At 42.0% G+C, this 21577-nt stretch overlaps 1 protein-coding gene and 1 non-coding gene across 4 annotated transcripts in view; one reads left to right on the top strand and one right to left on the bottom strand.

Moving 5' to 3' along the window:
- Positions 1-256: 256 nt before the first annotated feature.
- Positions 257-21577, top strand: part of SPAG9 (sperm associated antigen 9) — a 134870-nt gene continuing 113549 nt past the window's right edge. For all 3 annotated transcript variants that reach the window (XM_044921693.1, XM_021704324.2, XM_021704325.2), the window contains exon 1: positions 257-602. In XM_044921693.1, the coding sequence (XP_044777628.1) occupies positions 300-602 (303 nt within the window). In that variant the 5' untranslated portion in view covers positions 257-299. The remainder of the gene's footprint in view (positions 603-21577) is intronic.
- LOC123326834 lies at positions 21128-21231 on the bottom strand. The gene has a single exon (XR_006541365.1). It is a non-coding gene; the product is annotated as a U6 spliceosomal RNA (small nuclear RNA).

Consider the following 21577-nt stretch of genomic DNA (forward strand, 5'->3'; position numbering starts at 1 on the left):
CGCCTGGCCTCCCGCGGGGCCCCGCCCATCGGGCCGACGCGGCGCGGATCCCGCCCCGCGGGTGACGTGTGGCGCGCGCGGCCGGGCCGCCCCGGCAGTTGGTGCAGCGGCCGTTGGGCTGAGTGCGCTCACCCCACCCCTCCCCTCCTCGGGCCCGGACCCCCCACCCGGCCGGGCGCAGCCCCAACCCCAGCCCCAGCCCCAGCCCCAGCCCAAGCCGGGCCCGTCCCGTGCGGGCCCGTGCCGCCCCCTCAGCCGGCGACGCCCCGGGCCGCCTGCCGGCCCGCCCGCCCGCCACCATGGAGCTGGAGGACGGTGTGGTGTACCAGGAGGAGCCCGGCGGCTCCGGGGCCGTGATGTCGGAGCGGGTGTCTGGCCTGGCCGGCTCCATCTACCGCGAGTTCGAGCGGCTCATCGGGCGCTACGACGAGGAGGTGGTCAAGGAGCTGATGCCGCTGGTGGTGGCCGTGCTGGAGAACCTGGACTCGGTGTTCGCGCAGGACCAGGAGCACCAGGTGGAGCTGGAGCTGCTGCGGGACGACAACGAGCAGCTCATCACCCAGTACGAGCGGGAGAAGGCGCTGCGCAAGCACGCCGAGGAGGTGAGGGCCGGCCGGCGGTGAGGGCGGGGGCCGGGCCCGAGGGCGGGCCGGGGGCCGGGGGTCGCGGCCCGGCCCGGGAGGGGCGCGCCGGGCCTCCCGGGGGCGGACCTGAGGCCGAAGCCCCCCGGACCCACCCGGCGGTCGCGAGGTCCCCGGGATCCCCGGCCGGCGTCGGAAGCCGAGGCAGGCTAGTGAGTGTCCAGGAGAAGGGAGGGAGGTGAGGAGGCAAGGCCCGGGGAGGAAGCCGCAGCTTGGCCTGAGGGCACCTGAGGTTGGCTGAGGGTGGGGATTTTAGGGTGGCCGGTAGCCTGTGGTAGTTTAGGGAAGTTTCCGACCACCGTAAGATAGTCAGATGGCGGTTCAAACTTTTACCATGGTGTGTGTGTGTGGGGGGGGGCATTTAAACACTTCTGTCCTGGATATGTAACTTCCGCTGGTTCCAGTACCTTTCCAGGGGGTTGCTGCTTTGGGAAGTTAGAGATCTCCCTCTTTCGGTCAGTTTCTTCTTGACGTCTTAACCCTGTTAAGAAAGAGGTCTTATTTTATGTTTTTTGTGTCTTGGTTGACACTTTGTCAACACTTAGATGTTGTATAGCAACGCTCTGTAATAGAGCGTACAATTTTATTTTATTGATATGTCACACTAAAGCGTTCCTCCGTGTCAGGTGGTCACCTTGGACAGTTCCCTTTAAAATCCCTCTTTATTTTTAAAGAGGACTGGGGGCGGGGCGGGTTGAGGAGGTGTAGGTGACATTTGGCAACCTTTTTCAGACTGCAGTTTACAGGTGCCCTTAACCCTAGCATCTCGGCAGTGACCTCGGTGCCCTCATCTCGGGTCTGTGAACCTTTTGGAGCTCTGGAGTGCAAGTGATAGGTCCTGGACTTCTTGAGACAGTCAAGGATTTAAGCTTTCAGGCTGTGTTGGCATTATTTTTGTGGAACTTATTAGTGCAGGTGAAGTGTTCATCTTTGTTTTCTGAGCATCTAGCACACCTAGTTAAGTACATGGTGATTGGGGCGCCTGGGTGGCTCAGTTGGTTAAGCGACTGCCTTCAGCTCGGGTCATGATCCCAGGGTCCTGGGATCGAGTCCCGCATCGGGCTCCCTGCTCTGCGGGGAGCCTGCTTCTCCCTCTCCCACTCCCCCTGCTTGTGTTCCCTCTCTCGCTGTGTCTCTCTCTGTCAAATAAATAAATAAAATCTTTAAAAAAAAAAAAAAAAAGTACATGGTGATTAAAGGAAGCTAAATAACAAATTATTGAACCAAAGACATATTCTCTTTGAAAAATGCTTGAAAAAAGATATTAGGATGTGAGATTTGTTTAGCAGCTCATTTCCTAACCCTAAATAGTACCCCCATTTAAACTTTGTTTTGTCACAGATACCTTTTGTACCAGGTCACATAATTCTTTTTCTTCTCTTTTTTAAGGTTGACTATAGTGATGATTTTTAGTTCTGATTTTGTGATCCATGTGTCTCAAAGGAATGGCATTGCATTTGCCAAAGAAGGTTGACTTTATTTCAAGAATATTTCCAAGTATATAGGGAGGGAGGGATTGAAAAAAAACTCTAAAGATGGGATCGCAATTTCCAGTAGCTTATTAGTACTGTTTATAGGACAGAGGTCATGTACTACTTCTGAGCTGGTATGCTGTGTCTTCATCCTCATACAGGCCCAGGTCACACGTGCCAAGAAAAATACCTGCTACAGGTTGCAGAATCAGAAAATAAAACTGACTGGGGTGCCTGGGTGGCTCAATCGTTAAGCGTCTGCCTTTGACTCAGGTCATGATCCCAGGTCATGATCTCCCTCTCCCACTCCCCCTGAAAGAAAAGAAAACTGACTGCTAGGCACCAGATTGTATATTAATTTCTTAAGTATATAACTTTTTAAATGACTTTTTTTGTTATTTATACTTTTTCAAATATGTCTGTAAATTCTGTATAATGAAGTCTTTTTTTTTTTTTTAAAGATTTTATTTATTTATTTATTTGACAGAGAGACACAGCGTGAGAGGGAACACAAGCAGGGGGAGTGGGAAAGGGAGAAGCAGGCTTCCGGCGGAGCAGGGAGCCCGATGCGGGGCTGATCACCCCCGAGCCGGAGGCAGACGCTCAACGACTGAGCCACCCAGGCGCCCCTATAATGAAGTCTTTGCGCAGAGCCATGACCTGAGAATAGAGAACGTTGATGAAATGCTAGATGAGCCAATTCCCAGACCACAAACATAAAACTACCTTGTTACCACGTTTCATGTAAGATGATAAATCAAGTTTTACGCAGTCTCCAGAAATTCAGTCTTTCTTAGGCCAATATGCACAAGTGAATTCTGTGTTTAATTTTCTGGGAGTGCTCCAGTTGTGGCCTTTAATACAGAGCCTGAGAGTCTGCTAGTATAGCAAAAGTGCCTCAGGGTATTTACAAAAAAAGTACTTGAAAGCCTAGAAATTGCCCATCACCAGAAAGTGTAAAGTAAATTCTGAGCACCTTTGTGGAAGTTTAGCAGGATATATAAATGGTGTGAAAGTTTTAGGGGGTGTGAAGTGCTATAATCTCTTGCTTACAGGAGTTCTAAAGAAATTTCATCTTTATTCTAATGATATCACTTAACTTGAATATTTTGCCTTTTTGTTTGCTTTTATTTGAATTTTTGTGTGTGTTAGTCTCCTATTTTTATGAGTCTTTAAAACAACGTAAAGGAAGGCTGATTTTATTATTTATTACTTTTATTTTTTATTTTTTTAAAGATTTTATTTATTTATCTGAGAATGAGAGAGAGAACACGAGAGGAGAGAGGGTCAGAAGCAGAAGCAGACTCCCTGATGAGCAGGGAGCCCGATGTGGGACTCGATCCTGGGACTCCAGGATCATGACCTGAGCCGAAGGCAGTCGCTTAACCAACTGAGCCACCCAGGTGCCCCTATTTATTACTTTTAAAAAAATATTTTATTTATTTATTTGACAGAGAGAGAGAGAGAGCGAGAGCAGGAACACAAGCGGGGGGAGCAGCAGAGGGAGAGGGAGAAGCAGGCTTTCCGCCGAGCAGGGAACCCGAGGCCGGGCTCCATCCCAGGACCCTGGAATCATGACCTGGGTGGGCCCAAGGCAGACGCCTAATGACTGAGCCACCCAGGTGCCCTGGAAGGCTGATTATAGATAGATTATGATCAGTTTCGGGGAGTATGCTCAGTAAGGAGTCTGCTTCTCCTTCTCACTCTCCCTCTGTGCTCTCCCTCTCTCAAATAAATAAATAAAATTTAAAAAAAAACTTTAACATAAAAAAAGATTATGATCATTTTCAAATGCTAATCAAGAAATGCTAATCAAGAAATCTGTCATCCAGTTGCTTGCTACTCTCCCCTTTGGGCTCCCTGCTCAAGCCATTTATCTTTCCATTCCTTACCTAAGTCTTTCTTTTTTTTTTTTTTGAAGATTTTTATTTATTTATTTGACAGAGAGACAGCGAGAGAGGGAATACAAGCAGGGGGCGTGGGAGAGGGAGAAGCAGGCTTCCCGCTGAGCAGGGAGCCCTATGCGGGGCTCGATCCTAGGACCCTGGGAGCATGACCTGAGCCCAAGGCAGATGCCCAACAACTGAGCCACCCAGGTGCCCCTCCTTAACTAAGTCTTGTGTGGTGCCTTTGCCCATGCAGTTCCCTTGGCCTAGAATGCTTTCCCCTCAGAGCTTCACCCTGGTTAGCTTCTCACTTTTGGCTCAGCTTAAATTTCACTTCTTCCTCTAGACTTTACCTATCTACGCGATCCAGACTAAGCCCTATGAATCCATGAATAATTAATTTGTAAATCAGTGTTTCTTTTTCCTCCAAGATTTTATTCAAATTCAAATTAGTTAACATGTAGTGTAGTATTAGTTTTAGGAGAGTGGCTTTTTTTTCTAAGATTTTATTTGTAGGCAATCTCTATACCCAATGTGGGCTTGAACTCACAACCCTGAGATCAAGAGTTGCATGTTCTACTGACTGAGCCAGCCAGGCACCCCTCAGTGATTTTTTTTTTCCAATCAGTGATTTTTAAAAACAAACGTCTGTCTATACAGTGATCTGGAGAGAGATGTTATTCTTGGGAAGAATATGTTAGTGTTTTTGTTTTTGTTTGTGCCAGTTCTGATTCTTTTAAAATGGACGTGATTATTTATTTATTTAAAAGATTTTATTTATTTCTTTGACAGAGACGCGGCGAGAGAGGGAACACAAGCAGGGAGAGTGGGAGAGGGAGAAGCAGGCTTCCCGTTGAGGAGGGAGCCTGATGTGGGGCTCAATCCCCAGGACCCTGAAATCATGACCCGAGACGACTGAGCCACCCAGGCACCCCTGGATGTGATTATTAAAAAAAAAAACAAAAACAAAAAACAAACCCACAACTTTCCTGATAAATAGGCAAATGAGTTTAAGAACCCTTTTCTTAGGAATTTAGTTCCAAGTGATTCTGGGGCTTTGTTTCTTATCACCATTATTTTCAAAGTGAGAGTTATTTAGCATGATTCAGTGGAGGGAGATTTCACTTAAAAATGAAGCTGCACCCTCTTCGTCTTCCCTTTCTTCCCACCTTGCACTACAGAAGCATATCTGTCAAATAAATAAAATCTTAAAAAAAAGATTTGTGGGCAGGAAAGCAGGCTTTGATATTCAGTGTTATTTATTAATGTTATAGTTCTCATTCATAAAAATATTAAAATTTTTTTTAAAGATTTTATTTATTTGTCAGAGAGAGAGAGTGCACAAGCAGGGGGAGCAGCAGGGAGAGGGAGAGCAGACTCCCTGCTGAGCAGGGAGCCTGATGCTGGACTCCATTCTAGGACCCTGGGATCATGACCTGAGCCGAAGGCAACCACTTAACTGAGCCACCCAGGCGTCCCCATAAAAAATATTTTAATCAAAACTGTGGATGAAGTTAATTTTAATTTGTTTGCAAGGTAATTTACAATGACAGTTAAGTTCATCTTTTCAATAAACACTTAAAAAGGAAAATTTGATGTCTTTTCACTGAGTTTTGTGACTTTTTATCAAGAGGAGTGAAGAGTAATTTTGCATACTTAAAACTTAAATTTGTTGATGGTGGCTGTTGAAGACTTAGGGAGTTGAAAAACTGAAATTCCAAGTCTGCCACATCATGAAGTTTATTTTGTGTCTTTAGCACAGCTGTTATTTAAATTAGCATTATGATGGTTCTTCAGGCTTCTCTCCTTAATTCTGTCAACTCTAGTGTCTTTAGGAGTTTAACTTCGCTGTTTTATTTCACTAGAGCAGAGCGGTAGGCGGGGTGGTGACGTGATAGCACAGAAGAACAGGTGTCGTCCGTGGGGTATTAACATTTGACGTCTTACATGTTTGAATAGACATGATACTAGTTTTCAAGTCCTTTTATTTATTTTTTATATTTTAAAGATTTTATTTATTTGACAGAGACACAGCGAGAGCAGGAACACAAGCAGGGGGAGCGGGAGAGGGAGAAGCAGGCTTCCCGTTGAGGAGGGAGCCTGATGCTGGAGTCGATCCCAGGACCCTGGGATCATGATCTGAACCGAAGGCAGATGCTTAACGACTGAGCCACCCAGGTTCCCCAGTTTTCAACTCCTTTTAAAAGGGAAGTCCCTCTGTGGTACCTGTTCAGTTGTTTTTGAAACCAGTATCTTGTGGTATCTTCAGTGAGCTAAAGATTTTTGGTCCAAGAATTGACTCAGGTGCTGACTTAATTTCTCTATTGGTTCAGTTAGAGTAAGGGTCAGCAGGTTTTTGGAACGTTATGGTAACATCTTAATTCAAACCTGTTTTATTTTTATTTTTTTTAAGATTTATTTAAGTAATCTCTGTACCTAAGGTGGGGCTCAAACTCAGGACCCTGAAATCTAATTACATGCTCTTCTGAGTCAGCCCAGCACTCCTGAAACCTGTTTTAGAATGCTCAAAAAACATTTATTGTTTCATTGATCTCTCTATTATCTAAATTATTATGTACATAAAACTGATATATTTAAAAACATACTTTTTATACACATAAAAATACATATTTTCACATTTAAAAAATACCGTTGTTGGGGCACATGGCTGGCTCATTCGTTAGAACATGTGGCTCTCTGGGGCACCTGGGTGGCTCAGTTGTTAAAGCATCTGCCTTCAGCTCAGGTCATGATTCCAGGGTCCTGGGATGGAGCCCTACATCGGGCTCCCTGCTCCGCGGGAAGCCTGCTTCTCCCTCTCCCACTCCCCCTGCTTGTGTTCCTGCTCTCGCTGTGTCTCTGTCAAATAAATAAATAAAATCTTAAAAAGAAAAAAAAAGAACATGTGGCTCTTGATCTCAGAGTTGTGAGTTCAAGCCCCATTTTGGGCACAGAGTTTACTTACAAAAATGTTTTTTTTCTTGGTGAACCATTTGACTAAGCTTCATACTGCCCCTCCTGGTCAGTCCCTACTTCGAGACCCTTTCTGAAATGAACAATCTATTTGTTCTCTGGGGGTGTGTGTGTATGTGGTGGGGGTGATGGGGTTGTTTCCTTTTAAAATGGCAATCAGTTAACCATTGATTAGCTCTTAAGACAGATCTTATCCTTTCTTTACCTTCAGAGATTTCTGAATGTAAGTATGTAAGTGAAATGCCATTATGTGTCCTGCCTACTATGACATTCACTTTTTTACTTGGTTAAGATCACAAAAGAGGGAGTGCCTGGCTGACTCAGAAGAGCACGTGACTTTTGATCTGGCGGTTGTGAGTTCGAGCCCCACGTTGGGTGTAGATATTACTGAAAAAACAAAACAAAAGCTTTAAAATCACAAAAGAGAATATAAAAATGGTGAGGTACCTAGCTGGATCAGGTAGGTACCTCTAATCAGAGGATGGATTAGGAGACTAAGAACCACGCACTATATTACTGTAGTATGTGCCGTAGCTCGTTGATCCAAGAATTTTGTGCCTGAGTCTGGTTCCTGTTTCTTGGACTCCTTACCTTACCTTTTACTACACACTGCATACCTAAATCATATGGAACCTTTGATTCCCAGGAGAGCTAGTATTAGAATTTAGCCAAATATGTGTTCTGTTCTGTTGACTGTGTTAATGGCTGAGTTATTTTAAAAATACTTTTTTGCTGTACTCAGCACGCATAATGAATACAACTCTTACCTAAATAAATTACTATTAGATTGAGATAAAATATATCAACATAGACCCAGTTTAATAATATATGTAATGTGTGGGGCGCCTGGGTGGCTCAGTCATTAAACATCTGCCTTCAGTTCGGGTCATGGTCACGGGGTCCTGGGATCGAGCCCCGCATCGGGCTCCCTGCTCAGTGGGAAACCTGCTTTTCCCTCTCCCACTCCCCCTTGCTTGTGTTCCCTCTATCACTGTTCCGCCCTCTGTCAAAAACTAAAATCTTAAAAAAATATATATATATGTAATGTGTATTCAAAAAACTGATATTTAAAAATACATGTGTGTTGGGCGGCTGGTGGCTCAGTCAGTTAATCAGCAACTCTCGATTTCAGCTCAGGTAATGATCTCAGGGTCATGAAATCAAGCCCCAGGGAGGGCTCCATGCTCAGCATGGAGTCTGCTTGAGATTCTCTCTCTTCCTCTCCCTCTGTCTCTCTCCTCCCTCACTCTCTCTATCTCTCTAAAATAAATAACTAAAAATCTTAAAAAAAATATGTGTGTAATTCTATACATTTTGAAATTTTAGCCAGTGATATTTATTATTTATTTAAAAGATTTTATTTATTTATTTGACAGAGATACACAGAGAGAGAGGGAACACAAGCAGGGGGAGTGGGAGAGGGAGAAGCAGGCTTCCCATGGAGCAGGGAGCCCAATGTGGGGCTTGATCCCAGGACCCTGGGATTATGACCTGAGCCGAAGGTGGACACTTAATAGCTGAGCCGCCCAGGGGCCCCTGGTTCCTTTTCAATGCTTCTTTTGTATAAGGTGTATAAGCAAATACATATAAATATATATACATGTTATATATGTGCATATTAACAGTAAACAAAACAAAAACACCGAGTTGTAGTCTCGGGGAATAATAACTACAAACAAAACAGACAAGGAAGGTAGCCTGTGCTTTTTTTGAGTTTATGTTGTAATAAAGAATAAACAAGCCAGATACTATAATCATAGATTGTGACAGATGCCACTCAGGGAATTATTTATTCATTTATTTGAGAGAGAGAGAGAGAGGGAGAGAGAGAGAGAGCACGCACACGCACATGAACAAGAGCATGCAGGATGGGATAGGGAGGAAGAGGGAAAGAACCCCAAGCTGACTGTGTGCTGAGTGGAGAGCCCCACGTGGGGCTCGATATCATGACCCTGAGATCATGACCTGAGCCAAAACCAAGAAGGAGGGAGAGAGAATCTCAAGTAAACTCCCTGCTGAGTGTGGAGCCCCACTCCATGCTCAATCCCAGGACCCCGAGATCACGACCTGAGCTGAACTCAAGAGTTGGCTGCTGAACTGACTGAGGCACCCAGGTGCCCCTCTTTACTTTCTTTCTCTTTCTTTCTTTCTTTCTTTCTTTCTCTCTCTCTCTCTGTTTCTCTCTTTCTCTCTCTCTCTTTCCTTCTCTCTTTCTCTCTCTCTTTCTCTCTCTCTCTTTCTGTCTTTGTCTTTTTCTTTCTTTCTCTCTTTCTTTCTCTTTTTCTTTCTGTCTTTTTCTTTCTCTCTCTCTCTCTTTCTCTCTCTCTCTTTCTTTCTTTCTCTCTCTCTCTCTTTCTTTCTTTCTATTCTTTCTTTCCCCCTCTCTCTCTTTAAGTAGAATCTGTGCCCAACGTGGGGCTCAAACTCATGAACCCAAGAGTAAGAGCTGCATGCTCCACCAACTGAGCCATCCGGGCACCCCAGTTTTTCCCTTTTTTGACCACTCCGGATTCCTCTTATGTTGTTAGCTTTGGTGTTCCTTGGAGTTCTTTCTGAGGTCCCCTCTAGTTTCATTTGCACACTGCCTAAATGGTATTATTCATTCCTGTGGGTTCAATTACCATTTGTTGACTGTTCCAAAATGTATATCTCATTCATTTCATGGATATTTATATAGTGCCAACTGTGTGCCTGGTATTGTGTTCCTTGGGGACACAATGGTGAGCAAAACACACGTTTCTTCTCTCATGAAGCTGACAGCCTGTTAAGAACTTTAAGGCTAGATCTCTCTCTGGAGTTTCAGATCCACATTACTGTTGTTTCTTGGACATGACTATCTCCTGACATGTCCAAACCTGAACTTCTCTCCCAAGCTTGTTCCCTGTCTTTGTAAGGGATACCGCTGTCTGCCTGGCCAGATAGCTCATCATCATCCTTAACTCTTCTCTCTTCTTCTTCTTCTTTTTTTTAAAGATTTTATTTATTTATTTGTGTATGAGAGAGATTGAACACGAGCCGGGTGAGGGTCAGAGGGAGAAACAGACTCCCCGATGAGCAAGGAGCCCCATGTGGTGCTCGATCCTGGGATTGTGGTATAATGACCTGAGCCAAAGGCTGATGCTTAACATACTGAACCACCCAGGTGCCCCAACTGTTCTCTCTTCTTTATCCCCTTTGCTACCTTCTTTTGTTTCCAACTTTTAAATATTTCTTTATATTTTTGAAATGTCTAAAGTTCCTAAGATACAAGACATTGTGATCTGGCTGCTCCTTATCTTACCAGCTTCATCTTTTCCTTTTTGAGCCATCTTACTGAACACTTGGAGTTTGTTTTGCAAATAGTATTCTTTCTCTCCAGGCCTTCTTTTTTTTTCTAATTTATTTTATTTCTTTTTATTAAAAAAAAATTTTTTTTAAAGATTTTATTTATTTGACAGAGAGAAAGCACAAGCAGGGGGAGTGGGAGAGGGAGAAGCAGGCTCCCCGCTGAGCAGGGAGCCTGATGCGGCACTCGATCCCAGGACCCCAGGATCATGACCTGAGCCGAAGGCAGATGCTTAACCATCTGAGCCACCCAGGCACCCTCTCCAGGCCTTCTTAAAAGCTGCCTACCTTTGCTTGGCACTCTGTTTCTCTTCTGTTGCCTGGCTAAGAGTATTCATCTTTCAGGTTTTAATTCTGAAATGCCTTTTATGAACACCCAGATATGGATTGTGCCCATCTTATATCGTCCCACAGCATGCTCTTCCCTCCCCTCTCATAGCACTTCCAGTGTTTTAGCAAACCAACCTATGGCTTTAATTTCCCCATTAACTACTAGGAGGCAGTAGGATTTAATAGATACTTGTTGGTTGGAGGGATGGATTAATATGCTAAAGGTCAAATTGCTAAGCCTAACTATTTATTTATTTTTTTTTAATTTTTTTTATTTTTTAAAGATTTTATTTATTTATTTGACAGAGAGATAGACAGAAGAGCACAAGCAGAGGGAGTGGCAGAGGGAGAGGGAGAAGCAGGCTCTGCACTGAGCAGGGAACCCGATGCGGGACTCGATCCCAGGACCCTGGGATCATGACCTGAGCCGAAGGCAGACGCTTAACCATCTGAGCCACCCAGGCGCCCTAAGCCTAACTATTTAAAGTTCTCTTTTGTGCATTCAAGTTATTTGTCCTTACCATTGATGCCAAGTTATGCCAAAACTTCCAAAAAATTCTTCAATAAGTCCTTTGACTTTTGTATTAAAAAAAAAGACTTCTGGGGATAGTTATTGCAGATGCTTTACCTACATTGTCCTATACGTAGTAGATATTCTAGAACTACTTTTACATTTAAATTGAAATATTAAGATCATAGGCATTACTGGGGCGCCTGGGTGGCTCAGTCGTTAAGCATCTGCCTTCGGCTCAGGTCATGATCCCAGGGTCCTGGGATTGAGCCCCACATCAGGCTCCCTGCTCAGCGGGAAGCCTGCTTCTCCCTCTCCCACTCCCCCTGCTTGTGTATCCTCTCTTGCTGTGTCTCTCTCTGTCAAATAAATAAATAAAATCTTTAAAAAAAAAAAAAAAAGATCATAGGCATTACTTCTGTATTTCCAAAGGTTGGGCTAGGTGATCCTTTTTCATTTTTCAAAATTTATTATTTTTTGTTTATATCTTTTTTGTTTTGTTTGTTTTTGGAGGGAGTCTAGGTGATTTTTAAAAGTCATAATACTCTAATAATTTTAAACTTAATGTGGCTTCCTTTTTGTATTTTAATTAATTTTAGATTTGAGTTGCTGCTTGAAAAATACGTTTGAATAAAATTTCCACACAAAAGAGGGTTAAGTGCCCAAACTTAATTTTAACTATTTGCTTATGATCTTTTGATAGACATTTTTTCCCCTAAGATTTTATTTATTTATTTATTTGAGAGAGAGAGAATGAGCGACCAAAGCAGTCGCTTAACCAACTGAGCCACCCAGGTGCCCTAACAACATTTATTTTTGAAGAATGTTTCATTCTGAAGAACAGGGAATATTTTATTTCTTGGGCATTAAAACGTATATTGGTTAAAAGCCTGCACTAGTTTATTATGATATAATAAAATTTCTAATTTCTATTATCAGATCTTTAGTTTGAATTTTCTTTCGGTTACCTGTTGCCCTAGCCTCATTTTTTGTTACTGCTACCTATTCAAAAACAAATACCTTTTGAAAAGTTAAACAGGTTGCACAGAAGTGTGGAATCAAATATAACAGGCTTTTGTAAAACCAGAAGGGTAACTTTTTAAAAAGGCTATTGTTTGTCTATGGTTCTACTATGAAAATAGTCTACTTGAACTTGTTTGATGTGATTTGGGAAACATTTAACAGAGATTACCCACTTATTTGTGGCTCTGTTAGTTTTAACTCTTTAAAGAATATTTTTGTGCTGGGATAGGAATTCATCCAGTAATTTACTCAGTGTTAACTACCTCTAAGCTAGCTGAGGGCCAGGAAGCGAGCAAAGATTTCTGAAGAGGTAAAATGAATGTCTCAAATTTTGTGTAGTAAAGTTCATGATCTTGGCCTACTGAATAAACATTTAAAGGCAAAGCACTTATTCATAGTATCCTTATGCTATTCTATTCTGTTCTGTTCTATTCTGTTCTATTCTATTCTAATTTAAGAGAATGTGTGCCTGTGAGGAGCAGGAGGAGAGGGAGAGAGAGCATCCCAAAGGGGGCTCTGTGCCCAGCATGGAGCCTGTTGTGAGGCTAGATCTCAGGACCCTGAGATCATGACCTGAGGTGAAACCAAGAGTCAGATGCTGGGGTGCCTGGGTGGCTCCGTTGGTTAAGAGATCGAGCATTGAGTGTCTGCCTTCAGTTCGGGTCATGATCCCCGGGTCCTGGGATGGAGCCCCGCATCGGCTCCCTGCTCTGTGGGAAGCCTGCTTCTCTCTCTCCCACTCCCCCCCCTGCTTGTGTTCCCTCTCTCACTGTCTCTCTGTCAAATACATAAATAAAATCTTAAAAAAAAAAAAGTCTGATGGCTAACCAACTAACCGACTGAGCCACCCAGTATCCTTATTTATGTATGTATTTATTTATTTATGAAAGATTTTATTTATTTGACACACAGAGCACAAACAGGGGGAGCGGCAGGCAGAGGGAGAGGGAGAAGCACTGATGCGGGGCTCGACCCAGGATGCTGGGATCATGACCTGAGCTGAAGGCAGATGCTTAAATGACTGAGCCACTCAGGTGCCCCAGTATCCTTTATTTTATTTTATTTTATTTATTTTTTACTTGAAAGTGTGTTTTTGTTTTATTTTTAAGATTCTGTTCATTTATTTGACAGGGAAAGCACAAGCAGGGGGATTGGGAGAGGGAGAAGCAGACTCCCCGCTGAGCAAGCAGCCCAGTGCAGGGCTCCATCCCAGGGATCATAACCTGAGCTGAATATACTTAACCGACTCAGCCACCTAGATGCCCCAAGTATCCGTATTTTAAGTAAAATAGTTTCTTAGCCCTCAACAGGTTATAAACAACAAATTAAGAGAGTATCTATTAGAGATAAGTACTTATATATAACAAATGGCAGGTATCTCTGAAGCAGGATACTGAAAATTATAAAAAGTGGCTAAGGGCAGTGCAGTGTCAAAGGGCAAGGGCAATAGGGTCAGATTGCCTTAGTTCAAGTCCTGGCTCTATTACTTCCTAGCTTTCAAATCATGGACAGGTTTCTTAATGCCAAACCTCAATTTCTTTTTTTTCTTTTTGAAGGTTTTGTTTATTTGACAGAGAGAGAGCGCGAGCACAAATAGGGAGAGGAGGAGAAGGAGAAGGAGGTTTCCCACGGAGCAGGGAGCCCAATGTGGGGGCTTGATCCCAGGACCCTGGGATCATGACCTGAGCCGAAGGCAGATGCCCAACTGAGTGAGCCACCCAGGCACCCCGAAACCTCAATTTCTTAATTATAAGTAGGGATAATAACAGTAACAACCTTAGTAAGGTTGTTGTGAGGATTATACAAGAAAAATGAGCTTTTCAAAGCCCCAGGCATTTGGCTAATAAGTACTAAATGTTACCTGTATTTCTGATATCTACCTATCTATCCATCTCATTTATTTATTTATAAAACAGATGTTAATTAAGCACTCTGTGCCCAGGCCAGAGGTACAAGAATGAATAGTCCAGGGTATTGCTCTTGAGGAGCTCATAGTCTAGTGGGGGGAGGCTAATGTAAATAACTAGGGCAGCTTTATGTAAGTTATTTTATTTTATTTTATTTTATTTTAAAGATTTTATTTATTTATTTGACAGAAAGAGATAGTGAGAGAGGGAACACAAGCAGGGAGTATGTGAGAGGGAGAAGCAGGCTTCCTGCTGAGCAGGGAGCTGGACGTGGGGCTCCATCCCAGGACCCTGGGATCATGACCTGAGTCGAAGGCTGACGCTGAGTGGCTGAGCCACTCAGGTGCCCCTTTATGTAAGTATTTTAAACAAGTATTGTATATACAAAATGCTATATAGGAATAAGTTCATAGAGACAGGGTGGCATTTAACTGGGTTATATGTCACAAATCCAAAGTATGAAGGGTTTGATAGTGTGTGACTATTCAGAAAACTACAAAAACATGACATTTATTTTTCCTATATTTAAGTAGTAAATATTAAATTTCTATATGTTCTTTCATAATTTACTAGTACTTCTGCCACATAGGGGAGTGGCAAGAATTGAGGTTTAATAGATAATCAGGTGTCAGAAAGTAAGGGACAGTATTTTCAAATTTCTTGAAGGCATCACATACTGTAATACAGTATGGCTTATAATTGTGCCTCACGGTGATTCATAATGATGCTTCTTCCCAGCATGAGGTTACATTTTATTTGTTATGCTCTCTTTTAAGGAGGTAGGTGTGTATGAAATTCTAGAAACATTTTGAATTAAAACATGTGATAAAAATGTTTTGGTTCTTCAGATTTTTTTAAAAATATGGTTACGAAGACTACTTCATTTCTTTTTTTTTTTTTTTTTTAAAGATTTTATTTATTTATTTGAGAGAGAGAGAATGAGAGACAGAGCATGAGAGGGAGGAGGGTCAGAGGGAGAAGCAGACTCCCCGCCGAGCAGGGAGCCCGACGCGGGGCTCGATCCCGGGACTCCAGGATCATGACCTGAGCCGAAGGCAGTCGCTAACCAACTGAGCCACCCAGGAGCCCCAAGACTACTTCATTTCTTAGTGATACTGTCAACTGATAGTATTAATATTGTTGACCTTGAACATTTTCATTCCCCACAGACTGCATTTATTTTAATTCAGGTAACTTGATTTTTTATTCCTGTGAAAATTGCACTTTATTTAGTTGTCAACATATTTTTTTCCTTAAAAAATTTTTTTTTAAAGATTTTATTTATTTATTTGACAGAGAGAGACACAGCGAGAGAGGGAACACAAGCAGAGGGAGTGGGAGAGGGAGAAGCAGGCTTCCTGCCGAGCAGGGAACCCGATGTGGGGCTCGATCCCAGGACCCAGGAATCATGACCTGAGCCGAAGGCAGATGCTTAACGACTGAGCCACCCAGGCGCCCCATTTCTTAAAATTTTTATTGTGGTAAAATATACATAGCGTAGGGCCTCCTGGGTGGCTCCCCTTGTATACTCCCTTGTAGGTCTCCTGATCCATGAACCTGATGCTTTCCATTTATTTAGTATAACAATGTTTTGTTGTCAGAGTAAAAGTTTTGCATTTCTTTTTTTTTTTTTTTAAGATTTTATTTATTTGACAGAGAGAGAGACAGTGAGAGAGGGAACACAAGCAGGGGGAGTGGGAGAGGGAGAAGCAGGCTTCCTGCCGAGCAGGGAGCCCGATGCGGGACTCGATCCCAGGACCCTGGGACCATGACCTGAGCCGAAGGCAGACGCTTAACAAATGAGCCACCCAGGCGCCCCTAAAAGTTTTGCATTTCTTTTGTTAAATTTACTTCTAGGCATTTAGTTCTTTTACCCTTAAGTATTGCCCTTGTATATGTATATACAAGTCTCTTATCAGATATATGACTTGCTAATATGTTCTCCCATTCTGTGTGTTGTCTTTTTACTTTCTTTTTTTTTTGAAGTTCTTTTTTTTTTTTTTTTTTTTTTTTTAAGTAGTTTCTACACCCAGTGTGGGGCTTGAACTCATGACCCCAAAATCAAGAGACATATGCTCTACTGACTGAATCAGCCAAGTCCCCCCACCTTTATACTTTCTTTTTTTTTTTAAAGATTTTATTTATTTATTTGACAGAGACACAGCCAGAGAGGGAACACAAGCAGGGGGAGAGGGAGAGGGAGCAGCAGGCTTCCCGCCGAGCAGGAAGCCTGATGCAGGGCTTGATCCCAGGACCCCGTGACCATGACCCGAACTGAAGGCAGAGGCTTAACGACTGAGCCACCCAGGCACCCCCCCCCCTTTTACTTTCTTGATAATGTCCTTTGAAACACAGAAGTTTTTAATTTTGTTGAAGTCCAGTTTTATCTATTTGTTTCTTTTATTGCCTGTGCTCTTTGTGTATATAGAAGTAACCAATGCCTAGATCGATGTTACAAGAATTTTACACTTACGATTTCTTCTCAGAGTGTTACAGTTTTAGGTCTTAGATTTAGGTGTTTGACCCATTTTGAGTTGTTTTTAACATATGGAGTCCAAATTAATTCCTTTGCATGTGGATATCCAGTTGTCCCAGTAGCATTTGCTGATGAGACCATCCTTTTCCCAGTGAATTATCTTGATACCCTTGTTCAAATTTAATTGACTGTAAATCTGAGGGTTTCTTTCTGGACTCTCAGTTGTATTCTTTTGATCTATATATCTATCCTTAAGCCAGTACTACCCTGTTGTGATTACTGTTGTTTTGTAATAAGTTTTGAATTTGAGGAATATGTCCTCCAACTTTGTTCTTCTTCTTTTTTTTTTAAATTTTTTATTGTTATTGTTCCTCTTTTTTTAAGATTATTTTGGTCATTCTGGGTCCCTAGAATTTCCATATGATTTTTAGGATCAGTTTGTCAATTTCTGCAAAGAAGCTCTCTTGGGTTTCCATAGGGATTTTGTTTAATTTGTAGATCAGTTTGGAGAGTATTGCCATCTTACCAATATTAGGTCTCCTGTTCCATGAACATGATGCTTTCCATTTATTTAGTGTTTTGGTTTTTTTTTTAAAGATTTTATTTATTTATTTGAGAGAGAGAGAATGAGAGACAGAGAGCATGAGAGGGAGGAAGGTCAGAGGGAGAAGCAGACCCCCCACCGAGCAGGGAGCCCGACGCGGGACTCGATCCCGGGACTCCAGGACCATGACCTGAGCCGAAGGCAGTCGCGCAACCAACTGAGCCACCCAGGCGCCCCCCATTTATTTAGTTTTTTAGTTTCTTTCAACAATGTTTTGTTGTTGCCAGTAAAAGTTTTGCATTTCTTTTGTTAAATTTACTTTTAGGCATTTAGTTCTTTTTGATGCTTTTGTAAATGGATTTGTTTCCTTTACTGCAAAAAAAAGTTATTTTTTTATTTTTAAATTTTTAATTTTTTTAAAAGATTTTATTTATGTGAGAGAGAGAGAGACCATGAACGGGGGGAGGGGCAGAGGGAGAGGCAGAAGCGTAGTCCACGCTGAGCAGGGAGCCTGACGTGGGACTTGATCCCAGGACCCCAGGATCATCACCTGAGCCCAAGGCAGACAGTTAACCAACTGAGTCAAGCAGGCAACCCGAGTTATTCTTTTTTTTTTTAAAGATTTTATTTATTTATTTGACAGAGAGAGACATAGTGAGAGCAGGAACACAAGCAGGGGGAGTGGGAGAGGGAGAAGCAGGCTTCCCGCGGAGCAGGGAGCCCGATGTGGGACTCGATCCCAGGACCCTGGGATCATGACCTGAGCTGAAGGCAGACGCTCAACGACCGAGCCACCCAGGCGCCCACCCCGAGTTATTCTTTAAAAAAAAAAAAAGATTTATTTATTTATTTGAGAGAGAGAGAGTGCATGTGTACACAAGTGTGCAAGCCAGGAGAGGGGCAGAGGAGAGGAAGGAGAGAAGCAGACTCCCCTCGGAGCATGGAACCTGACATGGGGCTCAATCCCAGGGCCCCAAGATGATGACCTGAGCCAAAATCAGGAGTTGGATGCTTAACCGACTGAGCCACCCAGGTACCCCTAATTCTTTTTTCCCCCTAATTATTATTCTTAAGGTAAACTCTACCCCTAATGTGGGGCTTGAACTCATGACCCCAAGATCAAGAGTAGCATGGTCTACTGACTGAGCAAAGCAGGAGCCCCTTAATTTTCTGATCATTGCAAATGTTTAGAAATACACTTTTTTTTTTTTAAAGATTTTATTTATTTATTTGACAGAGAGAGACACAGCGAGAGAGGGAACACAAGCAGGGAGAGTGGGAGACGGAGAAGCAGGCTTCCCACTGAGCAGGGAGCCAGATGCAGGGTTCGATCCCAGGACCCCGGGATCATGACCTGAGCTGAAGGCAGACATTCAACGACTGAGCCACCCAGGTGCCCCTAGAAAGACACTTAATTTTTTGTATATTGATCTTGTATCCTGCTGAACTTATTTATTCTAATAGATTTTTAAATATACATTATCATGTCATCTGCAAATAGAGGTAGTTTTACTTCTGTTTCTACAATCTGGATGCCTTTTATTTAATTTTCCTGCCTAAATACCCTAATTAGAACCTCCTGGTACAATATGGAATAGAACTGGCAAGAGTAAAATTTTTGTCTTGTTTCTGATCTTATGGGGAAAGCATTCAGTCTTTACCCATGAAATATGAGGTAGTTGTGGGGTTTTGTAGATGCTTTTTGAGGGAGTTCCTTTCTAGTCCTTGTTTGTAAAGTGTTTTCATTATGAAGAGATGCTGAATTTTTTCAAGTGCTTTTTCTGTAACTATTTAGATAAGCCAGTGCTGTTCAGATATATTTTTAGGTCTCTGTGTGTGTGTGTGTGTGTGTGTGTGTGTAACATCTGGAAATAACAAGACACAAGTCTAATTTTATAACTAAAGTTTGAATAGTATAAAATTAATTCTTAAAAAAGGCATATGTGTACACCTAAAATTAAAACTATATGTGAAAAGCTAAAATAATGACCATATCCCCTCCTTGGTAGGATGGTTAGGGAAGGCCACAGGGGACATAACATTTCAGTTATGATATGAAGGATGAGGAAGAGACCATCAAAGGAGAGTGTCCTAGACAAAGGAAATGAGGCTCTGAGGTAGGAAACAATTTAAAATCAGGAGTCAGCCAATGTAGAGGAAAGGGAGGGGGTGAGGTAGGAGAATCATGGAGGAGCTGCTCACTCACTGGGCCTTATGGGCTAAGGTAGAGTTTAGAAGTCTACACTTGTGTTCTAGCAGGAAGCCATTGATGATCTTCAATCAAAACCATAAAATGTATCTTTAATTCATACTAAAGTATTTGTAGTGAAATCTTATGATGCTGAGGTTTGTTGGGGGAAAAGAGGAAGAATACAGACAAAACAGGATGTGCCATGTGCTGATAATTGTTGAAATTAGGTGATGGTATATAGGGGTTTATTATATTGTTCTCTCCTCCATTATGCATGTTTGAAAATTCCCAATACCATTAAAAAACAAGACACAGAAAACAACTGAAAAGAAAAATTATCCACTGTTGTTGTGTTTTTTTTTTTTAAGATTTTATTTATTCATTTGAGAGAGAGCTAGAGAGAGAGAGCATGAATGGAGGGAGGGGCAGAGAGAGAAGGGGAGGGAGAATCAGACTCCCCACTGAGCGGGCAGTCCAACAGTGGGGTTCAGTCCCAGGACTCTGATATCATAACCTGACCTAAGTCAGATGTTTAATTTACTGAGCCACCCAGGTGCCCCTCACTGTTTTTTTCTTTGTAGATAATTTTTAGATTTTCTTCAATACTATAGACTTCTTTTCAGGATAACATTTTCTGAATTTTCTTAGTAATATAAACATATTTTTAAAATAGTCAAGTGTTGAAATAAGTCACAGTGTCAGGTTTTAAGATGTGTAAATTAATTAACTCAGAAATGTAAAATATTGATCACATACCTACAGAAGCACAAAACTGTGAGTCAGTAAAGAATTACTTGGCTGGTCTGGTAAACTTTAGAGTGCTATACCGTTTCTGGTTTTATCAGTATGGTAATCAATTCCTGCTTGATAGTCTCTGTCATAGGCCAATGAGTTTCGGTTCGTTCTTGTTTCTTGGGGTAAGACAGTAGAAAATGAATGTTCTCTGTGTGCTGTGGTAGTCCGTCACAAGGGCTAAAAGGAATATGAAATATACAGGTGCAAGAATAGTGTAGCTCATGTGGAATAAATGGTCATGTTCAATTACATTTATACAGTTATGGATGACAGTTTGGGCAATGAGTAATTCTTTTTGTGTGTGTGAGTAAAATTCACATGTGTTGTACTTGTTTGGCTATTTTGTCTAAAGGTTTTTTTGTTTTTATTTACTTACTTTTCCTGTTAATAGATGCAATACATGCTCTTTGTGATAAACAAAACAGAATCAAAGCATTATAGAAATACTTCTAGAATCCTGCCTATTAGAGAAACCTCACTTTTTTTTTTAAAGATTTATTTATTTATTTTAGAGAGCAAGAGCCTTACCCCCTCTTCCCCCCCCGCCCCGGGGAGGGGGGAAGAGGGGGCAGTAGCAGAGGGAGAGGAAGAAGCAAACTTTTCCCTGAGCAGGAGCCTGACCCATGAGCTCAATCCCAGGACCCTGAGATCATGACCTGAAGTCAGATGCTTAACCAACTGAGCCACCCAGGCGCCCCTCCCTGTATCTTGCCCACACTTGACACTCTCAGACTTTTTGGCTTTAGTTTCTAATCTGATATTTGTGAAACAACCTTTAAATTTGTTTTTCTCAGATCACTACTGTGGTTGAGTATATTTTCTTATATTTATTGATGATCTGCTTGCCTTTTCTGTGAATTGCCTGTTCAGTTTCATTTACTCATAATTGGCAACAACCTGTGTCTGTCTGGATAGATCTAAATTATTCTTTACAATGGCTTTATAGTATTCTCTTATATGATCATCAGCGGCTGTAACAGACCATTGGGGGAAAAGGACTGGGGAACCTGTACTTAATTATTTTTAGAAATTTTAATTCCAGTACAGTAAATATAAAAATTTGGAATGCTTCACAAATTTGTGTGTCATCCTTGTGCTGAGGCCATGCTAATCTTCTCTGTATGTTCTTATTTTAGTATATGTGCTGCTGAAGATAACATGGGAATCTGTACTTTAAATTAAACCTAAGAGATGTATCATCCAAAAGCAACATAGGGACTTTGTTTGCATCTTGGCTATGAACATTTATGAGACAGCCAGGAAAATCTGAATGGTGACTGGATATTCCCTATTATTTCATTAAGGATTGAGAAATGGTGCTATTGTAACTTAGTTATTCCTTCAGCATTTTTTACCTAATTTTCTTATAAAAGAGAACCTCTCCCTCATCAACTGTTTGATTACCCTAAGGTATAGTTTGTGCAAGAAAGATAGGATAAGTGCTATATTATTCAGTTCATACTTTTGTAATTTCCAGGACCTCTTCCTTCTTGCTCTTCCCCTA

Source organism: Neomonachus schauinslandi, chromosome 15, assembly GCF_002201575.2.
Source record: "Neomonachus schauinslandi chromosome 15, ASM220157v2, whole genome shotgun sequence".
NCBI lineage: Eukaryota > Metazoa > Chordata > Mammalia > Carnivora > Phocidae > Neomonachus > Neomonachus schauinslandi.